The 20653-nt window shown below is 35.5% G+C and overlaps 1 protein-coding gene across 3 annotated transcripts in view; it reads left to right on the top strand.

Annotated features, from left to right (window-relative positions):
• Positions 1–20653, top strand: part of Orco (odorant receptor coreceptor) — an 85492-nt gene that overhangs the window by 56962 nt on the left and 7877 nt on the right. Inside the window, exons 1-6 of one of the 3 annotated variants that reach the window (XM_011185696.3) lie at positions 8432–8798; positions 10113–10432; positions 10811–10947; positions 11032–11409; positions 11516–11714; positions 17295–17499. In XM_011185696.3, coding sequence (XP_011183998.1) covers positions 10137–10432; positions 10811–10947; positions 11032–11409; positions 11516–11714; positions 17295–17499 — 1215 coding nt within the window. In that variant the 5' untranslated portion in view covers positions 8432–8798; positions 10113–10136. Of the gene's footprint in view, positions 1–8431; positions 8799–10112; positions 10433–10810; positions 10948–11031; positions 11410–11515; positions 11715–17294; positions 17500–20653 lie in introns of those variants that run through there. The other 2 variants (XR_008469962.1, XM_054225238.1) reach the window with 2 other exon arrangements.

The following is a 20653-nucleotide window of genomic DNA, read 5'->3' as shown; positions in this document are numbered from 1 at the left end:
GCCCATTCGAAAAGCACGTAACCGAACTAGTTTGGAAAGTTTTACGACGGTCGATTATTTTTTGTATAATTTAAGTCGTATGTTTGTGAAAATAATTTGATTAACGAAACCATCTAAACAAATACAAAATTTTTAAAAGAGACATCTACTGATGACCATGGCTTCAACGACCTTGAAAGAGCATCCACTTCTCTAAACTGGTAAGAGATGGAACATGGTTGGACACTTCCCTTCCGCCTTTTTGTCTTTTGAATTTCGCGGCTATGTATAAAGCGCTACAGAGCTCGTATCTGTCAATACCATACATCTTTGAAAGGTCTTGACATAACCTACAAAACGACGCTATGCATGCGTTAAACAGTTATAGAGGTGTAAACATTGAGTTCACTAACGCCGAAATTCGCGCTATTTTAGAGTTTTCCTTCGTTAAAGGCAAATCCGCTAGAGAAACGTTCCGTGAGATTAAAAGTGTTTTTTGGGGGATGGTGCTCTATCACTTCGAACTGCGGAGGAATGGTTTTGTCGATTCAGAGTGGGTGAAAACAACACCATGGATAAGCCAGCCGGCGGAATACCATACCATCTGCAGAAGCCTGGATACACAAAAAAGCTTGATTGAGCCGCTTTGACGCAAAACAACCTTCTGGACCGAATCAACGTCTGCGATATTCTGCTGACACGGAACGAACTCGACCCATTTTTGAAGCGGATGGTAACTGGCGACGAAAAATGGTTCACATATGTACGACAATATCAAACGAAAACGGTGAATCGTCCCAAACAGTGGCCAAGCCGGGATTGACGACCAGGAAGGTTTTGCTTTTTGTGTTTGGTGGGATCGAAGGGAATCATTCACTATGAGCTGCTTCCATATGGCCAGACGCTTAATTCTACCATCTACTGCGAACAACTGGACCGCTTGAAACAGGCGATAGACAAGAAGCGTCCAGAATAGGCGAACAGGGAGGGTGTAGTGTTCCACCAGGACAACGCCAGACCACACACTTCGTTGAAGACTGGTCAGAAGCTACGGGAGCTCGGATGGGGGGTTTTATCGCATCCAATATAGCCCAGACGTAGTGCCAAGTGATTACCACCTGTTCCTGTCCATTGTGTAAAGTTGAACTCAAAAGAGGCTTGTGAAAAGTGGCTGTCCAAGTTCTTCACAAATAGGGAGGGGGGCTTCTACCAGGTGATATTATGAAGTTGCCGTCATTGAATAAAAAGCAAAAAAGCGGACCAGCCAATCTAATATAATCTGTTAGCAAACAAACGATTAAGTCAAGTTTAGTGGACGTCTGTCAACACACCTAGTCCTTTGGGAGGTCCATTGAGACTGTAAACCCCTCACACTATTATATTCTCTCTGAACAACTATGTGCTCTTGATAAATTTAAATAATTCAATAATTAAATAATTCAAGTTTTATAAGTGCAACTTCTGCCACAATGTCGAGGAAACCACATAAATAAACCCGCATAAACGATGTGCTATAGTCTCTTTTTCTTCCACTTCTTGGCAGTTTCAGCAGTAATCATTGTAAGGTATCCCCTCTCTGCCGACGTGTCTCCCAATGAGATAGTGAACTGTTAACAATCCTACTAGGGTCCTTATGTCAGTCCTTGCGCGGCTCCTATTCCACTCCGGCCACGTTTGTATGCTCACCTATATCTGCTATTTTCGATGTGATCCTATGAAATTTAAGTGATTTTAAAGCCGTTTGGCTATCTGTAAATATATAAACATATTTCTTGTTGTTAACACTCTTTTTGACTGCACGAGAAGGTTTTCTTTTATTGCAGTAATCTCTGCTTGGAAGACACTGCAGTGTTCCGGTAGCCGAAAGGCGATTCTGGTATTATTATTTTTATTTTTTTAAAAGGTACTACATTCTACTCGTTTGTCTGGTTTGAATGCATCCATATAGGTACTTATCAGTGAACACTTGTACACCTTGACTTTAGCCCATTCCTCTCTAGAGGAGAATGTTGTGTTAATATGGTTTTATATGGATCAATTATAGATTTTGACCAAAATTAGATGGTTAAGATTTCTGGAGTAATTAATCAATTTTTTACTATTATATATATTACTACAAAAAGGAATGGTTTTAAATCAGAGCAATCAAACATATAAACACGTATGTAGTTTAAATAATATTTATTACTATTTTTCAACCTAACCTCAATCGTTTGTTTATATTTATGAGCCTGCATGTGAGCATACGCATCCGTTAAGGACACTTCCGGTCTGGCAAGTGTCCGTTGGCAACTCTGTGCATTCACTCATAAATCTTTATTTGTCAGTGGACACACACACATAAATAATTTTAAATGCTGCTTTGATGAAATATTTCTTGACCTTTGCTTTAACTCATCTCTACTCCAAATCCAACAAAATGGAAGATGAGGGACGCCGGTTATTTGAGTTGTAAATCTGCTGGTGACACTTTAGTCTCGAGATATGTATGTACAAACAAGCACACAAATGTGTATGTACATATGTATACTCGTATATATTATATCAATGTTTGTTTGCTTAGAAAGAAATGTGAGTAAAACTCAAAGAGGCTAATTTGTGCAGAATCGCCTTTGCGAGAGAAATCAAAATTCACTTTCATTTGCCTCGCTCGCTTTCACTTGGCATCTGCCGGCGATTATCGGTATTTTGCCTCTACTCGCTTCGTTGTGCATGATGACGAACATAAGCGCTTTACTTTACCTCAATCAAATAATTGCAGTTTTGGATATACATATTTTCTCTTTGATTTACAGATTAAATGGAGATTTTCTAGTGAAAAACAGCCAATAAAGATTTGAAGAAGAAGAACAACAAAACACAACTCAACAAACAAAATAGCCGAATTGCTTACATTGAGGTTTTTTTCGGCATTGGCAACTTATTTCACTTACAGCAGAAGCTTTGATAGGATTTTGCTATTATATAACGCTTAGGCGAAATGAGTTTCCAAGAAAAAGTTGAAGAAGTTTATCTTCGAACTTGTTCTTTAAGAATTCTTCATGAGTTACTTCGATACGGTTCGATGAAACACGAATTTCAGTGGGGTAAAAGAATTATTATTTCAATGATTACGACACTTTTCTTTTAACGGTTTTGGAATGATGTTTTTTTTTAGGAATACATTTATGACGTCATGAACGAAAGAAGGTGAAAGCTTAGTATGACAGTTTGACAATTAGTTTCGCTAAAAAATTCAAAACCAAATTCGAAAAAAAACTTGCGCTCACTTATTCCTCCTCTTTCTTTTGGCGTGGATCTTTATATTCCTTAGTAGTAAATTACCGCCGCTGGCTATATCCAAGTATGAGTCCTGATTTGCCAACTCTTTGGTTAATAGTTGGCCTTAAGATTACTCTTAATATGATTACTATTAACTTAGCGTAGATTTTACATAAGTTGGTTTGTATGCCAATTTCCTATTTACACCAAAAAATACGATCAAAGTTTGTGGTCTCGTGGGAAAGTCTAGTCAACAATTCGCATTTTGTTGGATTTCCACGCAGTTCAAAAGCTCAGCTCATTAATTATTTCATATGTATTTGGAAGGATATTGATAGGGTTGATAGGAAGAAGCATAGTGATATATTCTTCTAAAAATTTTCGAAACAGAAATTTGTAATCTTTGGCGGATGAATTTTGAATGAGTTCAACCCATTGAACCAGTTGAATTTAAAAACTTTTAATTACCACTAAAGACTAAAAGTTCTAAAGTTGCGTGACGCAAGCTTTAAAACTATTTAACACCTATGAGAATAACGCAATGAATAATTTAAAGATTATACAAATTTACAAATATGCACACATTAAGATTAATTATTGATTTGAAGTGAAAATCATTAAATTTAATTCTAAATTATTAATAAAACACTTGGCGTTGGTAAAATCACGAGAAATCCATGAGAACTAAGGCGAGCGTGCGACCTTTATCCTTATGCAGATATCCTTCAAAATACTTAACGGTAGCACATTAGGGTTTGATAAGTAGGAAATTATTTAAATTAGTTAAATGATCCCTCCGGTTTTCGATAACTCTTACTCTCAGATTTGAATTTATTCATATGCATACATATGTATAAAGTTAAACTATTTAATTATTTTCATTGTGAATGTAACTACAATGCCATGGCACCGGGGCTGTTCCACATTCTTATTGTATCGATATTTTGAATTTTTTTTCGTTCTCGAAGACGTACATTATTGAACCGGTATCGGTATCAATTTCGTTGGAAAACCATTATAACAAAAGCGTAAGAATTACCATATCTACTTTCAAAACAAGCTTGTTTTATTGCTAGATCAAACATGTACATTTCACTTTTCTAACTTGACGTATCCGATTTCGATCGTTGATTGTCTCTTAAGCTCTATGCCATATAGATGATAAAAGGTTCACTCGTGAGTATTCCGCTAAGTTTAAATACACTTTAGACCACATACTTTCAAAAGCATGGTTGGGAAGAGCTTCAAACTATCCACGGAAGACCAAGCAATGAGAATACAGTGGACCTCGAGTTATATAATTTTCATTAAAACATACAATTTTGCAGAAAGCTGTAAAATATAGATTTATACACGGTTTTAGTTATTTGCTTCGCATAAAGTTGTATGTATGACAATATCATATTTTTTGTTCGTCTGCATTACTCTCCAAAAGGTGATAGATAAGTAATGCAGAGGAGACAAACCGCCCCAACTTCACCTATCACACATTACCCTTTCAACTCAACAACATATAGAGGAAAAAGAAGTGAAGTGAACAACACGAATCCATAACCCGCGCTAATAAAGTGTACAACAAAAACCCGAACAAATACCCGCGCTTTAAAACAAGTGAACAAAACACCCAAATTTACACAAATTTGTAAACAATAAAACAAATGAAAAAGCATAACAAAATAAGAGACAATAAACCCACAAAACACAACCGTACAAAGTGTAAATAAAGAAGAAGGAATCTACACAGAACACAGATCAACCAACACAGAGGAGTCAAACACTACCCAACACAAGGAATTATCCTACAGATCATATACATAGTTTCGATACACTAACACTTAATTCTAACTAATTAAATATAGAACAATTAACAATATTGTCAACCCACACACCCCCATATAAATAAACGAAATTTATAACGTTTAAACTCAACTCAAATAATCATCTTTTCTTCAAACGGATCGGCCTCAACGTCATCGTAACTCGACAGTTGTATTAAGCCCTGGTCGAAAATTTTGATTTATGGAATTAATTTTGTATGAAATGTGACTTCTATTGCCTGTTCAAAAGTTCTAGTTATAGAGATCTGCATGCTATAGAAGTTCGAGTTATGGAAGTTCCACTGTATATATTTTAAAATTCGGTTCAAAGATCTTTAATTAAGTTGAATTATGGCAACCCGCCTGGGCTACCTCTTGAACAAAAAAAAAAAAATCACGATGTGGTGAGCCGAGTCGACTTGGTCAAGTACGTCGGTGAGTCTTGAATGTGTATAGTTTTTGAGATATCTGCTTGAAATTTCTTAAATTTTACCGAATACGACTGACTATATAGCATATAATATCAGTAATGGTTAAGTTACAATGATTCGTGACATACATTACTGAATCAGAACCTAGGCAATTATATTGCTACAGATTATTCAAATTAGGTTTACTTGCACCCATATAAGTTTAAAGCCTAATCTAAGTCAAGGCTAAATTTTTTATTTTTTCCAAAATTTTTTATTTGACACATTTTGGACGCAATTGGATCCATAAATGCAAACAAAGTATGTAAGTAAATTGTATATGTATATGTACATTTTTGTATGCACATATGTATGTGTATTTTTTTCTTTCTATGCTTTCATAATTTCAGTTGAGTGTGACCATTGAGACCAAAAGGCGTTCAATGTTGCATCCAAGTGTTTGTACAGTCCCATTTTGATACTCAAAAGTAATATTATTATTTGCATTTTAAATTTGGCTCCCTTGACCGCCATTTGATGACCCATACCACTCAGCACTCCCCTTCACTATCACTAGCCACCAACAACATCTTTTGCATATTCTTCTAATGAAAGTTAATATTATATGTGATGTCGTGTCCTATCAACGTCGCCATCGATAAAGCATTCAATAACACCATTAGCCGAATGTGTGTCATATACTTTGGTGGTTGTGTGGCTGTATGCAATAGACTTTGTTGGACACGACAATAATTGTGGGAATTTTGGGAATATCTCGCATACGTTCTTACAACAGTTGCACATACACACACATATACACATATCTAAACCAAATACTGACCGAAGAGAAAGTCGATATTCACTAGAATTTATAATGACCTTTTCAATATTCAATATCAATATCAGCGGGTCAATGTGTGCCAACCGCTTACTGCATGTATATATAAATATGTATATTACACTTATATTGAACATCTAAGTGTAAGTTCGAGAACGAGGGTAGCCAAAAAGTTGTATTCAAATTTCATCAATTTCATCATTGGAGATATTTCTTCTAGGAGATACTAATATTTAAACTGCTCAGTTAAATATAAAAAATGGTTTTTCGTATTTTCTGCTCTTCACAATGCCTAATTTAGCCCAAGTACCCAGAATACTAGCAGAAAGATACTGAGGGATTTCGAATTTCATAAAAGCGACAGCAGTCTGAAAGGCATATGCTCATGTTGCACAGATGTATTTTAAGTAAGTAGTGACCTGCATATAATGCGACAAGCAAAGGCTATTTTAAATCCATTAAAAATATTCCGACACTAATTTAGTCTGACACTGGTCAGTAACTTCTGCAAGTGCCTCTTTCATAACGCTCTTATATGTATGTTGGAAGGCCACTTGGTATGTGGTTCAACTGCAAAGAATGATTCTGGTTCCAATAACTTAGTGGCCGATGTAGAGAGACCTAATTAACCTAGCAGCTGTGCCTTTATTACCTGATATAAAAACTGACCCGGTCAAAAACTGTTAAGCTGTAGCCCTTTCTAAGTACTCCTTGAAACCTTACTTAACCATCGAATGTAGTCTTTGTACATTTAATACATTCCTAATATTCTTCATAATTCAAGCATTAAGAATTGAGAGTTAATCAATTAATAGCCACGGGCCACTATAAGCTCAGGAAACACCTACACAACCTGGGCTTGGTCTTGTCACAGATCTGCCGCTTCTGTGACATGGAGGCGAAAACTCCCCTACTCCTACCATTAGAATTTGTATCGCTTCACAGGAGTAGGAGCAGAAGAGCACATCGTCTCCCTTAGTCTCAGCACTATCCTGGAATTTGTCAGGGTTCTGGGACTAATGGAGTCGTTGTAGACTTGGATAGGGCACAATAGACCACCGGACGCAGTGCATTTCTGCTATTATTTATTCCATCGAAATCACTTCTGTGACCACTTACTTGAAGCAGAAGTGATCCCATGAACAAAAAAACACAGACAATACAGCCGATAGGAGTGAATACAGCCGCAATTGTAGACGAAAATGAGTTGTTGAGTGAAATTACAGTGCTAACCTGCTTTCATGTTAACAAGCTTAACTTTTAGACTCCGACCACTTTTCTGCATGGTTCTTAACACTCAATAATATATTACACATTTCCCTGTTTCCCACCACTTACAAACCATTATACATAAGTAAAATTAAAAATCGTACATTGTCTTTCTCTGTATTAAAATAAATAATTAAAGGACTAAGAGTGAGCTGTAGATCTAACTGGAAAGTGAAAATTGATTTATAGACCTAATGGCGAATTTTTTTTCAAAAATGACTTAAGAGAAATTTCATTTACTACTGACTTATCTGATGACTTTCGTATAACGAGTACTCCGTACATACACAGTAGCATGGCATGTGCGTCGGCATTTTGTGTGTTTGCGTATTTGCATACTTGGCTGTGTGCTAAAGTGATATGATATGCTCAAGCCGGCTTTAATTGATGTTCCAACGAACTTGCGCCTTTAACAGCACCACATTAAGCTACTTAACCCAAACTAATACACAAGACCACGGAGACCTCAAACAAATACACGCACATTTCAGCCACAAACAAGCAGCTGCAAAATGGTTAACTTGGCTGCTTAGACATTCAGATATGCATGTATGGGTGTGTGGGCGACCGCTTAAAAGCTCGCACACGCATTTATATGTACATATGTATGTTTATAGAGTGTGTATGTGATATAAGTAGATTTGTGCATTTATTATGAGCGTGAGACTAGATTCTTTTACTCCCCTGCTTTCTTTCGCCATAAAACTGTTAAGGACACGTCGTTCGTTTTATGAATGGCCGAGTGTACATATGTATGTATATACACATATACGTGGGAAAGTGCGCGATTGGTGTTTGATTGATTTGGTGTTTTAAAGAATTTTAAAGTTTTTGTAGAAAATTCCCTGTCAGCTAGCTCCGTGTCACATTTACGTGACAGACGCGTAGGCAGTTGGTAATAACTGCTCTCATTTTCGGAATATTCAACACGAAAAGAATTTTAGTTAACCTTTCAAACTAGTTTCAGTGTTTTGTACAATATAAATGAAAAATAATATTTTTTTTTTATATTTCAAGTGATAAATAAAACACAAAATATAATAAAAATTTAAAGTGAATTTGCAAAATATTAAAACTAAATAACTAACAAGCATGAGAAATCTCACAAATAGAATTATTTACTAAATCGAGCTGAAAAAATGAGTTCAGCTAAAATTTAGTAAAATAAATTTCGCCAAAAAATTAAATAAAAGCCGACTACAATAAAATAATTATTTTATAAAGGTGAATTTAGATGTAAAATATCCAAAGCTATTTGTTTAAAGCCATGTTATTTTTAGAGAGATAGATCTCTAAAGGAAACTGCCTACCTTAAGAGCCGATTAGTATCAAGACTATTGTGGTTTTTATATTCACACAACATCTTGCAAAGAGAGTGTAATAGTTTTGTTCAACTAGCGGTTGTTTGTAACACCTAAAATAAGTTGAAATCCGGATGTCTGTCTGTCCGTCCGTGCAAACTTGAGTAAAAACTGAGATATCTTTATGAAACTTGGTACACGTATTCCTTGGCACCATAAGGAGGTTGGTATTGGATTTTTTTTTTTGGAAAAGCGGGCATTGCCTACCCCTTTTCAGTTTTTTGTATATATCTCATATACTACTAAAGCTATATTAACCACATTCTCTAGGGTTATTTCCTTTGGCCACTTCCCTATACAGTCTAAAAATAGAAATAGTAATCGGATTATAACTACGCTTAGAATCACTAAATTTTACTGAATAAATTATAGAAAAGAGTTCCACTCAGATTTAAAAAATGAATAATTCACTTTTTTGTCAAAAACCATATCTCAAGAAAAACTCGATTGATTTCGTAGAAATATTTGTACATAATATTTTCTTGGTATCCTGAATCGAAATCGCGTAACAACCACGACAACTTCCCATATAACACAATTTTCATTTGGTCACCTTGCAATATATAAAGCAAGAACCAATGAGGATACTGCATCGAAACTTTACGCAAATATTGTATTTGAGATGCTGCAATACTCATTTAAAAATTGTTGAAATCGGACTATAACTTTTCAATGTCGCAGGTATCGAACATAATCAACTCAGTGTCTAAGTAAATATTTCAGATAATTTAATATTATTCAGAGAGAAAATGTTTCTTCTGATAGTTCCAGAACGATCTAGATCGATTTTTGTTCAGCTTTAACCACATTTGGGATAGGGGAAGTACAGAACCTATTGGATTAATTTTTAGGGCCAGGATCAATTTTTATAAGAAACGATACCATAATTTTACTGAAATATCTCACACATTCACCGTGTAAAGCAAGTTGCCATGGAACTCGATATATATATTCGGTGCGAGAGTCAAGACGATTTCAACCATTTTTAAAAACTGACGGTATTCACGTTATTTACTCACAACGATTCCTTCATCCCTAGAGTCTAAATGTGGACATGAAAAAAATGATTTATGTTAAAAATAGAAACCAAAATGGAAACGAACGCATATTTTGATGGCCTCGAAGTTTCACACAATCGCAATTTATTCGGGTTTCTTCTTATTGTTCTCACTTCCAGTGCACTTAAGCCCACCAACTCAACATGCAGCCTAGCAAGTATGTAGGCCTTGTGGCCGATTTGATGCCCAACATTCGACTTATGAAATATTCGGGCCTCTTCATGCACAATTTCACCGGCGGCTCTGGGCTCTTCAAGAAGATTTACTCGTCCATACACCTGGTGTTGGTTGTGGTGCAATTTCTGTTGATATTGGTGAATTTGGCTCTGAATGCCGAGGAGGTGAATGAGTTGTCCGGCAACACAATTACGGTGCTCTTCTTCACGCATTCCATAACCAAATTCGTCTATCTGGCTGTTAGTCAGAAGAACTTCTACAGGTGAGTAGAATACAATGCAAACCGTTAGACGTAGTGTTAAGTGGATTAGCATTGCGCTGAGCCGTTTGTAGAAATGTCTGTAATTCCCAAATAATGAGAACTGGCGGTTTTAGTTGTACGCCACCGCGGGAAACTAATCGGCAGAAATAATCGAAGCATTTCAATGGCGCATACGCTTAGTTGAAATGAAATGGCGCGTAACACAGCGGCAACGAGTGGAGCTTCCGGTGACGCGTGAACTTGTTTAATTAGCCGCACAATCAAGCGCTTCGCCTTCGCGCTCTTTGCGCTCCTTCCCGCCGATTATTGTTCGCCTATTGTGCGCTAGTGTGCCCATCTTAATTGCTTGCTATAAAATTCATTGCATTTTAATTGCAGAACGTTGAATATCTGGAATCAAGTGAACTCGCATCCTTTGTTCGCCGAGTCGGATGCGCGCTACCACGCCATCGCCCTCGCTAAGATGCGTAAACTATTCACGTTGGTGATGCTGACGACCGTCGCCACAGCTGTGGGTGAGTGTCGGTCCAGCACCAAAGAATTTTAGATTTATCTCGTTTAACTGTTACTTTCTTCATTTCAATGCATTGGGCCATCAGCCTGGACCACCATCACCTTCTTTGGAGAGAGCGTAAAATTCGCCGTCGACAAAGAGACCAATTCGACCATCACCGTGGAAATACCGCGCCTGCCTATTAAGTCCTTCTATCCGTGGAATGCCGGTGCCGGCATGTTTTACATGATCAGCTTCGCTTTTCAATGTTACTATCTGCTCTTCTCCATGGTGCATTCGAATTTGTGTGACGTACTCTTCTGCTCGTGGCTGATATTCGCCTGCGAACAGCTGCAACATTTGAAAGGCATTATGAAACCACTAATGGAGCTGTCAGCCTCGCTGGACACCTATCGACCAAATTCGGCGGCACTCTTTCGTTCATTATCCGCCAATTCGAAGTCGGAATTAATCAACAATGAGGGTGAGTTAAAACCTAAATATGGTAAATTTAAATTCTTCTAATATCTACCGGTTGAAGTCCTTAAAATATATATAACATTTTATAAATCCCTTGCTTTCAATTTCAGAGAAGGAACCCACTGATCTGGACATCAGCGGTGTCTATAGCTCCAAAGCCGATTGGGGCGCACAATTTCGTGCGCCATCGACGTTGCAGACCTTCAACGGCATGAACGGCACCAATCCGAATGGCTTGACCAGAAAGCAGGAAATGATGGTGCGCAGCGCCATTAAGTATTGGGTCGAGCGGCATAAGCATGTGGTGCGGTGAGTTACAGAAGAATATTATTACAACAAAAAAAAACACGAAATTTAAAATTTGATAAAGCACCAACAATTCATGCAACACATACACAACCAAAACTTTTTAAGGCTCGTTGGACACTCCATTCATACACCCCTCTCTGACCTTTTGCGCGCCCAAGCACACGAACGGAAGTCGTTGATTGTGGAGGAAATTTAAATTTTCAATTTCAATTCATTGCCCTCATCAAAATCGGCGAGAAATTGTTGTTGTTAGTGCTTTTGTTGGTGTTGCTCCATGCAATGAGCAAGCGGCTGTCGAGGGCAAATCTCGTTGCTCTCTATCGGAAATTATGTGTTTATATACATTGTTGTTGCCATTGCAATCACTGCAAACAGCTACAATCTGTGCGCAATCGCAAACAGTCGATATTTAAAAGATTTGCATTGTATTGACTTGCAACCACACACACACATACCCACATACCCACATACAACCATATACACAGCCACCATCAAGCCAAACTCGTTGATGGCTCGACTGATGGCCTGCATGTCAGGCGCTGCAGAAGCTGTACGCCCATACACAAGCATAACAGCAAACAATGATACAACAACAAAAACAAATTGTGTTGTTCATTCATTTCCGTTTCCTTGGCACTCCAATTGTGGCACTTCCGCCGCTCCGGACTTCGAGTAAATTCTATGGTACACTGTTGGCTACGCTTGCCTGTGCGGACTTCGTGCTGTTGCTTGTCGATTATGCTGCTATAATTTAATTTTAGTTCTGTTTAAGTGGTGCAAACAGTTTGCATTAACTGTTTTGCTGTTTAGAAAACATTTTGAAGTGAGGTATCGAAAAAGTTTAACATTGGCAACTGATTACCACCATACGTGTATATTCGTATATCCGTTTCTCATTGAAAATTCACGGAAGAAGTAAAGTACTTTGGATAATGACAAATCTTTGAAGGTATAAATACTGTTATTAGACTGACATAATAAATTAGTGTTAGTTATAAGTGAGTTTATAGCATTTTAGTTAGTTATCTCCATACTCTTTTATATAGAAAGAATAGTCCTGTTATTGCAAAATTACGTGGTAAATTGGAAACAATACCTGGAAATAAAGGAGTATTTATGTACCAATTAAGCTTATTATATGGCCTCAGTGGACTTTTGAGACATAGTTCTAAAAGCCGTCTCCAACAGACCAAAGTATCAACATTCGATTAAAGCTGGGAGTAAGAAAAAATAAATAAAATAGTAGAGTTGCCACCTATCTAAAAGTATTAAAACTGAAAATGTTGCAATATATGTCCAAATTCAAACCTGAAAAGATTTGAAAAGACTCAATCACCGATCGATTTTTGTCCGCCCAAGAGAGGTGTTCGCCTAAGAGAGGGTCATTTATTCTAAAAAATTTAACTTGGTGCATGAAAAAATGTCCGCTCAAGAGAGAGGTCTGTTAAGAGAGAGGCTTCTCCGTATTTATAACAAGAACTTACCCAATTTATTTATTTATAATACACACAATTCGACCCATATATTCGTCATAGAGTCCTCGACCGATTTCACTTATTTTCGCTGCCAAGTTTCATCATATCCAAGATTATATGCTCATTGAGTTTTGCTAAGATATCTCAAATATTAACCGATATATAAGCTATAAAATCCACCGAAAGTTTGCAAATCCTTATAAGGTATATGGGGAGCTAGGAAAAATAATTACCGGATTTTACCTATTTTTGGTACATAGGCGCTATCTTAGAATTTCTGTAGAATTTCTGAGAGATGTACAGGTATATTTGTCAAAATAATTAACGATAAGCACTTAGATTCTCATGTTCGATATCTGGGATCTTGAAAAGTTATAGTCCGATTTCGCGATTTTTAGACGGGCGCTGTTCACTGATGTTTAATTTATATATTGTGAAGTATACGCAAATGGACTTCAAAACAGTGTTATAAAGAAATTAGTGGTCCTATGTACCAAATTCTACTTCCATAACTTTACTTATGGCTTAGTTGTAGCACTTTATAGGTTTTCGGTTAAAACCATTTTGTGGGCGTGGCAGTGGTCCAATTGCGCCCATCTACAATACCATCCTTCTTATATTTCAGGCAATGAAGTTAATAGATTAATGAGTAAATTTGTATTTGTTTACTTATGCAGAACATATCCATATCAGCTACCTTTCAACGCAATGGCATTTCAGTATCGGCGCCCATCGGTATCAATACGTATCAGAAATAAACAACCATATTTCACTTGTCGCTGATAGTGATACAAAATAAATATAGGATGGGTGGAGCTGTTTTAGGTTCATTTCGTATTCGCTGTAATTACAGTCGGTGCTAAATAATTAATACCAATCCAGGGCGAGTATTTTCACTAAGTATGCCTTAACCTTGACTATTTCAAATTGTGTGCCCACAAATAGCTGATGTGAAAGCGTTCACATGTCCTCAACGGCAAAACATTTTATATAGATACTCAAGAAAGCGGTATACTATTTACAATTTTATAATTAGAGACAGTTCGACGAATTAATGAATATTAGTAAATTAAATTTGAAAGTGAAATATTTAAAATTACTCATACGCACTGTCGAACAGTAGCCAAAGGAGTTATGGAGGAATATTTATATACGCGGTTTGTAGGAGTCAAACGTGAGAAGTAAAGGGTAGATATTGCAAAATAAATTAACCAAAATCTTGCGAATGTGAACGAGGAACTAAGATTTGTTGAAAGCCGAAAATTCACTGAAAATGATAATTAAAAGCAGTTCTAAACAAGTAAGGAAAGGCTAAGTTCGGGTGCAACCGAACATTTTATACTCTCGCAATTTATTGAAGAAAATTTATTAAGATAACATACAAATTTACCCATAAATTCGGCATAAAGTTTAATAGAATAACGAAAATCGTCATATATAGTATATGAGGGCTGAGGTAATTACTGAACCGATTTCATTCATTTTCATCAGCAAGGTACACTATATCCATGACTATACGCTCACTTAATTTTGCTAAGATAGCTCACATATTAACCAATACATATATGCGGAATAAAGCTTACCGTATTTTTGAAAAACCTATAATGAGGTATATGGAGATTTTATTACCCGATTTTAAAAATTTTTGGAACAGAGACACACTATTAGAAGAAAACAATTTTCTCTGAATTACATTAAATTATCTGAGATATTTACCCATATTTTCGGTCAAAATTTATCCTTAGGCGCTGAGTTCAACATGTTCGATATCTGGGGCCTTGAAAAGTTATGGTCCGTTTTCGACAAGTTTTTCACAAGTGAAGCCAGAGATGATATGCACTATTTGTGTAAAGTTTTATTCAGCTATCTTCATTGGTTCCTTATGTTTACATTATAAAGTGAAGGAATAAGATGGAATTCAAAATTAAGTTATAAGGAATGTAGTCGTGGTTGTGAACCGATTTCGCCCATTTTTTGTCCGTGTTATCAGGGTGTCAAGAAAATATTATATACCGAATTTCATTCTAATCTGTCGAGTAGTTCCTGAGATATGGTTTTTGATCCATAAGTGGGCGATGCCACGCCCATTTTTCATTTTGTAAAAAAAGTCTGAGTGCAGCTTCCTTCTGCTATTTCTTCTGTAAAATTTAGTGTTTATGAGGTTTCTCGATAGTGAGTTAACCCACTTTTAGTCATTTTCAACCTAACCTTTGTATGGGAGGTTGGCGTGGTTATTATCCAATTTCTTTCATTTTTGGACTGTATAAGGAAACGGCTAAAAGAAACGACTGCAGAAAGTTTGGTTTATATAGCTTTATTGGTTTGCGAGTTAAATACAAATAACCGATTTGTGGGTAGGGCCACGCCCACTTCCTCAAAAAAATTACATCCAAATATGCCCCCTCCTAGTGCGATCCTTTATTCCATATTTTACTTTTATAACTTTAATTATGGCTTAGTTATGACATTTTATGTGTTTTTGGTTTTCGCCAATTTGTGGGCGTGGCAATGGTCCGATTCCGCCCATTTTCGAACTTAACCTTCTTATGGTGCCAAGGAATATTTGTGCCGACAAGATATCTTAATTTTTACTCAAGTTACAGCTTGCACAGACGGACAGACGGACGGACGGACAGACATTCGGATTTCAAATCTACTCGTCACCCTGATCACTTTGGTATATATGACTCTATATCTAACTCTTTTAGTTTTAGGTGTTACAAACAACCATTATGTGAACAAAACTATAATACTCTCGTAGCAACTTTTGTTGCGAATTTTTTCGTAAAATATAAATAACCTAGTTATATTAATAAAATTCAGAGTGTATATTTTTCTAAAATAAATAATATTTTTCTAATAAAATTATGTCAATACTTCCTCTAGCCCCATTTACCCCAAATAAATAATTTCTGTTGGGCTCTATACGGTATATATCGATCAATATGTTTAAAAATTTATAAAATTATGTACACAGATAATCTTAAATATACTGTATTTTGTTGGCGAATATGGGTGAAATTTGTGTAGGAATTACTCAAACACCTCATATGTATAATATATACTAAAGTAGTGAGTTATATTAATACATTTTCATGGAACTATGTTACTCAAGCAATGGCCTTCTCCTAGCTCGAATATACTCAATATGGTCTTGAAATCGCTCTAATTTAGTTGAATTTGCTCTCTTATAACCAAAATATGTATATTACTTCGTCCCTTAGATTGAGTTTATATAACATACAAAATCTGATGTATCCATAACTAGAACTATAAGCCTTCTACATACATTTAGGAGAACAAACCTTAATGATAGCAGTCTCACGCTCTATGCGTTCAGTTGCTTCACTCATATTTGAAGTTGAACGTGTACTGTTGAATGCAATTACACTTGAATTGCATAAGTATCATTAAAACAGTAATTAATTGTTGTTTCTGTGAATACGGTTGCATTGCGTAAAGTACTAAGTCATTTGCATAAATTTAATTGAAAGCAAACTTATGCGCCACACTTAAGCATTTAATGCCCATAACTTCGTAACTTTAATACACACGCACACGCACACATGTACATACGTTTATATAACCATAAATAATAGATAATGTCATTAATTGTAATCATATGCATTTAAGTATTTACTTAACGATAGTGTGCAGATGCTATTTGTATTTCAATTATTATGCGTGATTTATTTATGCACACACACAAATACACATCATAAGTGCACCAGCTATTATCAGAGACAAATAGTAATTTATATAATATCTATATGTATATGCATATATAAATGTGTGTGTGAGCAGGCGCTCATCATCCCACCCACATATTGGCAACACTCAAACACCGTTAGTTTACGTCCATTCGCCATTGCATACAAGAAGTAAATACACCTATAGATATGTACGTCTATGTATGTCCACCGCCACTGGCACCAGCAAGTCGCTAATCTTAGCGATTTGTTTTCAATCGCACTTTTCAAAAATATGGTTTTTTTCCGATTCTTTTACTTGTTTGCCTTTTGCTTTATTTTTCTTATTTTACTCTCTATTGGCGCGCTCCTTCGTAACAATATGAATTGCTAAAATTTTCAATTCCATTTCACAGATTAGTTGCAGCCATCGGTGATACTTATGGCGGCGCTTTGTTGTTGCACATGTTGACATCCACCATTATGCTGACGTTGTTGGCATATCAGGCCACAAAGGTCACTGGCGTCAATGTTTACGCATTCACCACCATCGGCTATTTGGGCTATGCTTTGGCGCAGGTATTTCACTTCTGCATATTTGGCAATCGGCTCATTGAGGAGGTGAGTATTGGCGGAAGGAGAAATGAAAATGCATTAGTAATGAAAAATATATTTCTAGAAAATATAATAAATAATAGGTGTTAAGAAAATATACAGTTACGTACCCATAAATTAATCCAACTTCGTGTTTATGCTGTTTTACGATATATAATTTATATTTAAAGCTGATGAGCATATTCATATCTCATCGTGTAATGGTGAAATTCAAAGTTTTCGCAAAGTTTCGTTGTAATAACTCTAATGGTTTGTGAGATACATACAAGTCTAAAAACTGAACATTTCACTATCAAATGTAAATTATTATATAACTCGCTCTTGCCCATTCCTCATCTTTTGATATCATTCCCGACGTTTTGGGTGTGCCTTAGATCATATATAGACAAAAAATTTACAAAGGGAAGCATTAAAATAAGAAATTCCGTTTCAAACAATGTTTCTGTTAATGAATATCTACAATATTCGAGGTCTTTATTGCATGCCATGTTTGTTGTATGAAAACAGAATAATTTGCGCTATTGATAGTCTTGCCATAATTTTGTTATTTTTGGAGTCAAATTAATTAATTTTATTTTAAAAATATGATTATTTTTTCCTGTACTCTTCTGAGCAGTTCACAAACATGTCTTATTTCAACATCCAGTGGTTATGTCTACAGTCGCACTGACGAGGGTCATTTATTATGCCACTTTTATGTATGTACATTAGGGTGGCCCTTAGTTGTATGGAGGAAAAAAAAAGTTTCTGAATTCTCGATCGCACCCCCCTAGAAATATGCGAATAGCCCAAAAACTATTATATACAAAGTTTTGGGTCAATCAAAAAATCCTGAAAAATTAAGAATTTTTGCCATTTGAAATATGGAAGTCTGAGACATAAAGACTTCCATATTTCAAAGCCACACTATCCCTTACTGGTTTTCCATACCGTAATAATATCTGCATTTTATTACCTTTCCAAAATTACCACAACCTTAAAAATCGGTCGATTGATGATAGAGTTACAGAAATACAAATATGAAAGTAAATTAAATGTGTTGCACGTGCATTCTCAAGCGTCGCATGCTCGTGATATACCGTGACAACGGTTCTAATGTCATTAAAATTTATATTCTGTATTGCTAAAAGCTAGTGTGCTAATACCTGAGACAGACATGTAGTATACATTGTAGTATGCTTCAGAAACCTTATGTGTATCACCGGTTTTCCGAATTTTGTTGAAAGCAAATGGTGTTCCGTACTACAATAGAGTTCTAGAAACCATTGAAATTTTGTGGTGTTGTGAAATATACTACAATGGATTGCATTGAACACACCGAAAGTTTTAAGCTCTTCTGCCACAATCATATGTTTTCTGACATTTTGACATACAGAATATAAATTAAATTCAAAATTAATTGAAATCAAAAAAACAAAATTTGAAAAAAAATGATGTGAAAATATGTAATATGTATGTAATAATATGTAATATGTAATAATTATATTGGACAATAATATTTTAAGATTGGTTGAAGTTATAACAAAGTCAGGATCAATTTTCCTGCCTGCTATTCATAATTACATTTTGCTTGAATTTATTTGTATCAGCTGATGAATGTAAACATAGTACAATATACTTCATGTGTGTCACTATGCTGGTTCATGGTTTCTAGAGCTTTTATTGTAGTACATATAATAGTATGGAAACCATATGTCTGTCTTAGGTATAACGTAGTCGCAAAAGTGAGTACAGAGAAATCGTGGCGTGTAGACAATTTAATTTGCAAAATATTATAAAAATGAGTGAATATAATTTTCAGTCGAAAATTTATTTAATTGGAACGTCAAGCTCTCAAATACTTGGTACAAAACTACCATCAAATAAACAAGTGTTATCAGGTTTTTTTTTTCATAATCATAAAATAGTGAAATTATCACTTCGTAAGAGTGCTAGATTAACTATAAAAGAAGTGTCCGTATTTTGGGAAAAAGCAAGAATTCCAATTAAAGGTGAAAAACACTGCATTGACAAGTTGGATGCAGACAAAATATGCATAGAGAATGGCAAGCTATTGGAAAAAGTAAAAATCGGTCTGGTGAAAAGTAAAAACAAAAAGTAAAGCAATTTAGCAGTTTCGTGTACCAGGTCCCACTCATCATGCGCGGTGGATGTCTAAGACATTATATTGCTTAAAGATCTATTTATTTCGTGAACAGTTCAAACTATCGGAATATGAAGAGAATTCGTTAGCAAGTATATGCGCATTTATTATAAGAATCTACGTTAAGCTTTGGTTTAACTGCACCAATCCGTCTAAAGCACCTCTTCAAGACTTATCTTTTATTAAAGAAATTCAAGAGTATAGAAATGTTAATAAAAAAATCTCTGAAATTGCAATAAAAATTTTGTAAACACCTCTGGTACCTGTCCGAAGAATGTATTGCATTGACATTATTCGACGATGACGTTTCTTATGCCATGAAACAAAATATTGTGGAAAAAATTAAAAACATCGACAACTGCGACAAGGAAACGGAAAATTTAAAGAGGGTACACGTAAGATCCAGTGAATCCAATGAATTTATAAGAAAAGAACTACATGATTTTGTAACAGCAAATAAAATTGATTTTTTTGGACGGTTTGGGATTTCACCTCAATTTCTGCATTTCCCCACTTTATTGGAGGGATACAGAAACATATCAAAAAGCTAAGGATATTGTTATAAATAAAAAAATGGTTAACGACACGAATACTAACAAATGACGAACAAGAAAAACAATGTTTATAACAAGTTGTAATTGATTATAAAAAACAATTTGATTCACATAATAAATCATCTTTAATTAGATCATAAGAAATAATATTATATTTTTTATTATTACAAGTTAAATTACCTTTCGCACATAACAAATGAAGTAGGGTAGACTAAATTTAAGAAAACGTAAAAATTCGTAATTTTTCAGGATTTCAAGCTCCTTGCGCAACCTCTAAATCTTTTTTGATTGACCTAAAACTTTGCATATACTAGTTTTTTGGCTATTCTCATATTTCTAGGGGGTGCGATCGAGAATCGGAATACTTTGGAAAAATAAGGGCCACCCTGATGTACATATGTCAAATTTACTGACAGTTTTTATCAAATCGATAAAAAAAACAGTTATATGAGCATTTTAAATA

This window comes from Zeugodacus cucurbitae, chromosome 2, assembly GCF_028554725.1.
Source record: "Zeugodacus cucurbitae isolate PBARC_wt_2022May chromosome 2, idZeuCucr1.2, whole genome shotgun sequence".
NCBI lineage: Eukaryota > Metazoa > Arthropoda > Insecta > Diptera > Tephritidae > Zeugodacus > Zeugodacus cucurbitae.
The sequence above is the reverse complement of the archived record's forward strand: the minus strand, read 5'-3'. Positions and strand labels throughout refer to the sequence as shown.